Source organism: Protobothrops mucrosquamatus, unplaced genomic scaffold, assembly GCF_001527695.2.
Source record: "Protobothrops mucrosquamatus isolate PMUCROS unplaced genomic scaffold, P.Mucros_1.0 scaffold5512, whole genome shotgun sequence".
Classification (NCBI taxonomy): domain Eukaryota; kingdom Metazoa; phylum Chordata; class Lepidosauria; order Squamata; family Viperidae; genus Protobothrops; species Protobothrops mucrosquamatus.
The window spans coordinates 43,479-49,516 of record NW_015391367.1 but is presented as its reverse complement, the minus strand read 5'-3'; the positions used below and the strand labels follow the sequence as shown (position 1 = coordinate 49,516).

Sequence of the window (6,038 nt, the reverse complement as noted above, 5' to 3'; positions counted from 1 at the left end):
CATAGGGTTTCTCTCCTGTGTGAGTCCTCTGGTGTTTCACCAGGTGGGAATTCTGACTGAAACTTTTTCCACAATGACATTTATATGGTTTCTCTCCTGTGTGAGTCCTTTGATGGTTCACCAGGTAGTAATTCTTACTAAAACTTTTCCCACAATGACATTTATATGGTTTCTCTCCTGTGTGAGTCCTTTGATGGTTGACCAGGACAGATTTCGAAGAGAAATCTTTCCCACACTCTGGACACTCATAGGGTTTCTCTCCTGTGTGAATCCTTTGATGGTTCACCAGGTGGGAATTCTGTCTGAAACGTTCCCCACAATGACATTTATATGGTTTCTCTCCTGTGTGAGTCCTTTGATGGTTGACCAGGACAGATTTCGAAGAGAAATCTTTCCCACACTCTGGACACTCATAGGGTTTCTCTCCTGTGTGAGTCCTCTGGTGTGTCACCAGGTTGTATATCTGACTGAAACTTTTCCCACACTCGGGACACTCATGTGGCTTCTCTCCTGTGTGAGTCCTCTGGTGTGTCACCAGGGTGTATCTCTGATTGAAACGTTTCCCACACTCCGGACACTCATATGGTTTCTCTCCTGTGTGAATCCTCTGGTGTGTCATCAGGTGGGAATTTCGACTGAAACTTTTCCCACACTCTGGACACTTATAGGGTTTCTCTCCTGTGTGAGTCCTCTGGTGTGTCACCAGGTTGTATATCTGACTGAAACTTTTCCCACACTCCGGACACTCATATGGTTTCTCTCCTGTGTGAGTCCTCTGGTGTATCACCAGGAGGGACTTTCGACTGAAATCTTTCCCACAATCTGGGCACTCATATGGTTTTTCTCCTGTGTGAATCTTCTGGTGTATCACAAGGTTTGAATTGTGACTGAAACCTTTCCCACAATCAGGACAGTCATATGGTTTCTCTTCTGCATGAGACCTCTTGTGTCTTACCATATTAGTGTGCATGCTAAATCTTTATAACATTGGGTCATCTGGTAGAGCTTCTCTCCAGTATGGGTCCTTTCATGAACCATAAGGGAACTACTCTGAGTAAAGTTTTTGCCGCACTCCAAACATTTGTATCATTTTCACTGGGTGGATCATCTCCTGCATAATCAGCTGTGATCCGCAACCTCTATTTTTCCCACATTAGGCAGTCTGTGGTGTTTTTTCAACACTGATATGCTTGGATTCTTAAGAAGGCCAAAAATGTTTCTGATCTCTTACTTGGAGGTTCTTTGAGTCAAGGTCAAGTCTTCCTGAAAGGGTTTAATTAATGCCTGTCCATTTTGGCTATCCAAGGAACCTTCCTTCCCACTGACTTCCAGTTATGTCCACTTTTTAAAAAAATTCAATATTATCCCCTTGACTTCTTATGTCATGTTCCCTTGAGTTGCACATGCTCTATTTTTTCCAGCTCAAAACTTTGTTCTTGTTATTCTCTCCCTTGTCTCTCATCAGGTGAGACAGGAGAAGAGTTTTCAAAATTTCTGGAGGAAGCAGAAAAGGTTTTGATTGATTCTTTGTCTTGCATTTTAATGCTGCTTCTCATTCTCTGTGGTCCAGAGTGTTCTTCTTGGCATCCTCTTTGTCTGTAAGATTCATATTAACAAGTCAGTTTCATTATTGTTTAACAAATGGGTGCAGGACATGTGAAAGCAGCAAAAAGAAAATCCTTATATTAGCATAAAAACATCAAAATTCTAGTTTAACTCCCAACGTTATTTATGATTCATCTGGCAGATAGAAGACTAGCAAAACCCAAATTAAAATATTGATTCAATTATAAAATTATTTTGGCTTGGATAGATCACACATATATGAACACACATGCCCACAGAAATAGACACCTAAGATTGATGTATGTCTGTGTGCCTACGAGTCCGTACATCAGTTAGAATAGAGCTGGAAGGGACCTTGTAGATCTTCTAGCCCAACCCCCTGCTCAAGCCGGAGACCCTATACCATTTCAGACAAGTGGCTGCCCAGTCTCTTCTTAAAAACCTCCATCGATGAAGCACCTACAACGTCTGGAGGAAACATCACCACCAAATGCATCTGTAGCTGGCTGGCAAAACATACTCAATGAGTAGTCCTCAAGGGCACTACATCCACATGGAGAGAAGTAAGCAGTGGGGTATCACAAGGTTCCGCCTTAGGCCCAGTACTCTTCAACATCAATGACTTAGATGAGGGAATTGAAGGGGAACTCATCAAATTTGCAGATGACACCAAACTGATAGGAGTAGCCAACACCCCAGAAGACATACTCAGGATCCAAAAAGATCTTGACAAAGCTGAACAATGGGCCCTATCCAACAAAATGAGTTTCAATGTGGAAAAAAGCAAAGTTTTACATTTAGGCAGGAAAAATCAAAGGTACAAGTACAGACTGGGCAAAACCTGGCTTAAAAACAATAACTATGAGAGGGACCTTGGAGTCCTAGTGGACGATCACTTAACCATGAGCCAGCAGTGTGCAGCATTAGCCAAAAAAGCCAGCCGTGTGCAGAATTAGCTAATCCTGGGTTGTATAAACAGCGGCATAGAATCAAGATCACGCAAGGTATTAGTACCGCTTTATAAAACCCTAGTAAGACCACACCTAAAATATCACAAATAATAATAATAATAATAAATCTTTATTGATTAGCCCTTGGGCCATATCAAAGTGCAAAGTTCCAGCAACAAATTATTACTAACATTTGATAAAAGCAATTTAAAATGAAATTTGATAAAACACAGTTTAAAATGGAACTAGAGTAAAATACGAGTTAAAATGAAATTGGAGTAAAATACAATCTAAAATGAAATTAAAATAGAGTACACTAATTTAAAATATAGATAAAATATGATTAAATTATATCTTGGAGTCAATCTTGCAATCTACCCCAATCAGTCAGTCCCACATATGCAGATCTCAACCGAACCATTTTGTTTAAATACTGTGCTGCGTTAAATGTTATTTTCAAGTTCTGGCCGCACATAATGTAAATTGTTTTGATATGGGGATCCCAATGAATCATTCATTTACCTCTTGTATAGGTAACAAGCAAATAGTATGTGAGCCAGGTCTTCTACCTTTGGCACTCCGCAAATGCAGAAACGCTCATTGTAAGATATAGAATGGAATCTCCCATATCTGACCATTGTGTCAAGCTGTTCGAACCTCGCTCGCGTAAATATCTCCCTAAGGTGTTTTGGCAGTTGTAACTTCAAATAGCTGTCTACTTGAAAAGTATGTTTGTATTTACTCAGCCATTTCAAGTTATCCACCTTAGTAAGGATCGCTATATCATTTTGTGCTTCTATATCCTTAATTCTTTGGGCAGCTCCTTTTTTGAATTGTTCTCCTGTTACACAAGAGACAGGAAGACCACAGCGTCTTACAAAATTTGTTGATTTGGTGATCCAGGAGATTTGTGATTGTAATTTTATTTGCTCTAGTAGACATAACTTGGGGAGTCTATCATTCTCCATTTCATTGACTTTGCACCAGTTGTTATAAGCTCTAATTTTGGATAGAGCATGAATTGTATGAATTCCCAATTCAACTCTAACTGCTGCAGCAGATGTTCTTGAATCTACACCCAGAATACATCTCAAATGCTGGGACTGTGTTTGTTCTAAGACTGTGGTTAAGACCTCAAACTTCTGCTCCATACAACAGCATAGTGGTAACCTTAGCTTTATATACCTTAATTAATGGGGCTAAGGACCCTGGGTAACTATGGTTCTTTAGTTTAAGCAATAGATTCAGGCGGGCTTTTGCTCTAAATGAACTTCATTGATGATGGCAAACCCAAGATCCAGTCTTGTTATGCCCAGATATACAAAGGTTCAATTGGTTCACCATCTAATTGCCACTTACGTCTCTGAAAATACTGCAGCCAATTTTGGTCACCATATCACAAAAAAGATGTTGACAGTTTGGAAAAAAATCAGAGAAAAGCAACTAAGATGATCAAAGGCCTCGAGACTAAAACATAGGAAGAACAGCCGCAGGACTTGAGTTTGGCTAGTCTAAATAAAAGAAGAAATAGGGGAGACATGATAGCAGTATTCCAGTATTTGAGGGGCTGCCACAAAGAAGAGGGAGTCTCGCTATTCTCCAAAGCACCAGAGGGCAGGACAAGAAACAATGGTTGGAAACTGATCAAAGAGAGAAGCAACCTGGAACTAAGGAGAAACTTCCTGACAGTGAATAGCTTGCCCCCAGAAATCGTGGGTGCTCCATCACTGGAGATTTTTAAAAAGAGGCTAATAACTTGTCTGAGATGTTATAGGTTCTCCTGTTTGAGCAGGGGGCTGGACTAGAAGACCTCCAAGGTCCCTTCCAGCTCTATTCTATTGTCACTGTTAGGAAGTTTCTCCTTAATTCCAGGTTGCTTCTCTCCTTGATTACTTTCCATCCATTGTTTCTTGTCTTGCCTTCTGGTGCTTTAGAAAACATATTGACCCCCTCCTCTTTGTGGCAACCCCTCAAATATTGGAACAATGCTATCATGTCCCCCCCCCCCCCAATCCTTCTTTTCTCTAGACTGGCCATACCCAAATCCTGCAACCTTTCTTCGTATGTTTAGTCTTCAGGCCTTTACATTTTAGCTTCGCCCATCTCCCAGCAGAAAACTAGAGACAGAAGTTTTAAATCATACAGCGTAAGTGTAATAGTGTTTGGAAAAGGGAATATTATACAGTAGCAGCCGACATGTTTCAGCCTAGTTGCTTCTCTGCTTTTACACCCCGGAGGAAACAAGGCAGTTCTATTTGCTCCTGGTTTCTCCTCCGAACTCTCAACTCACCTTCCAGCTGCTGCTTCGACCCTGGGAAGAGTACGAGAGCCGCTCTACATGTCTCCATCCTTCCATGGATAAACCGGAAGAGGAAGTTCCCTTGCCCTTCTCCTCTCATCGACATCCTTTCTAACAATACTCTATGCTTTTAAAGCCTTTCACCTCAGCTCCTCTCCCTCCAGTTGGATGACGCAACTCATCCACCACCCACGCTGCTGTTAAGATTGACAGTTTTCCAGCCGCTAGTGTTGTGTTAGAGCGCCACCTAGTGACGTAAGGCTGAAAATACGCTCACTCTTGTCCCTGGCGTTTCTAAGATGTTTTAATTAAGAGCCGTTTTCCTCTCTTAGTGACCACATCCATAACTTTTCTCCAGGACCATCTAGCCCTTGTCTGTCCTTTGGGGTTTCGCAGGGACCATCCCAACCTATCCAAAGCGCCTAAAGCGAATACATTATTTCCCACCCCGATTACATCTCCCATTGTTCAAATTCTATCCCCCTCTGCCTTTATTCACAAATTACCTTTTATGGCTACTAGTTCCTAGGCAGCTTGTCTGTAGAGCAGGGGGAGGCAACCTTGCCTCTTTTATGACTCCTGAGCCAATTCTGGGAGTTGAAGTCCACGAGTAATAAAAGAGCCAAGGGTGCCTACCCCTTCTATAGAGTAACTATCGTATCAGCAAATTCTGGTTAAGACCGGTTTCTAGCCTAGCAGAGGCCTTCCTATGTACAATTCTCAAGCTTCAGGGAGACTCGTGAAATTAGAAATATGTGCAATGTATTTTCTTCACAGGCTAGCAGGTCTTCTTACAGTTCTGTAAAAACAATAGGCCTTTCCCCCCAGAAATCCCTTTTTCTTTTCATACTTTCTATTGATTTTTACATTCATATTTCTCAAATTGTTGCAACATTTTTCCAACATCTTCACTCGTCTTTCATTTTCCATCCAATCATAGTCTTTACAACAAACCGTTATTATTGGTCTACACTGCAAACAACAATTTATCATTCTAATTATTAATATTCAAATTCCCAACACTACTAATGGTTTTACCCATCCGGCCAAGTTAGGGATCCAATCATTGAGTCCTTTCAAGGGATTCCAACCATCCTTCCCTATGGCCCTAGCCTTTTGTTGTAATTTATTGATTTGTTCATGATGTTCGCAATAATTTCAGAATAATCAGGTACATCTTAGCTAGTATGATGTACCCAAACACAACAACTATAATCAATTTG

At 41.0% G+C, this 6,038-nt stretch overlaps 1 protein-coding gene across 1 annotated transcript in view; it reads right to left on the bottom strand.

The window, feature by feature from the left end:
- Positions 1-6,038, bottom strand: part of LOC107299810 (zinc finger protein 585A-like) — a gene marked incomplete at its 3' end in the record, with an annotated part of 29,950 nt that overhangs the window by 16,701 nt on the left and 7,211 nt on the right. The window contains exon 3 of the mRNA XM_029286877.1: positions 1-971. Within this exon, the coding sequence (XP_029142710.1) occupies positions 1-971 (971 nt within the window). The remainder of the gene's footprint in view (positions 972-6,038) is intronic.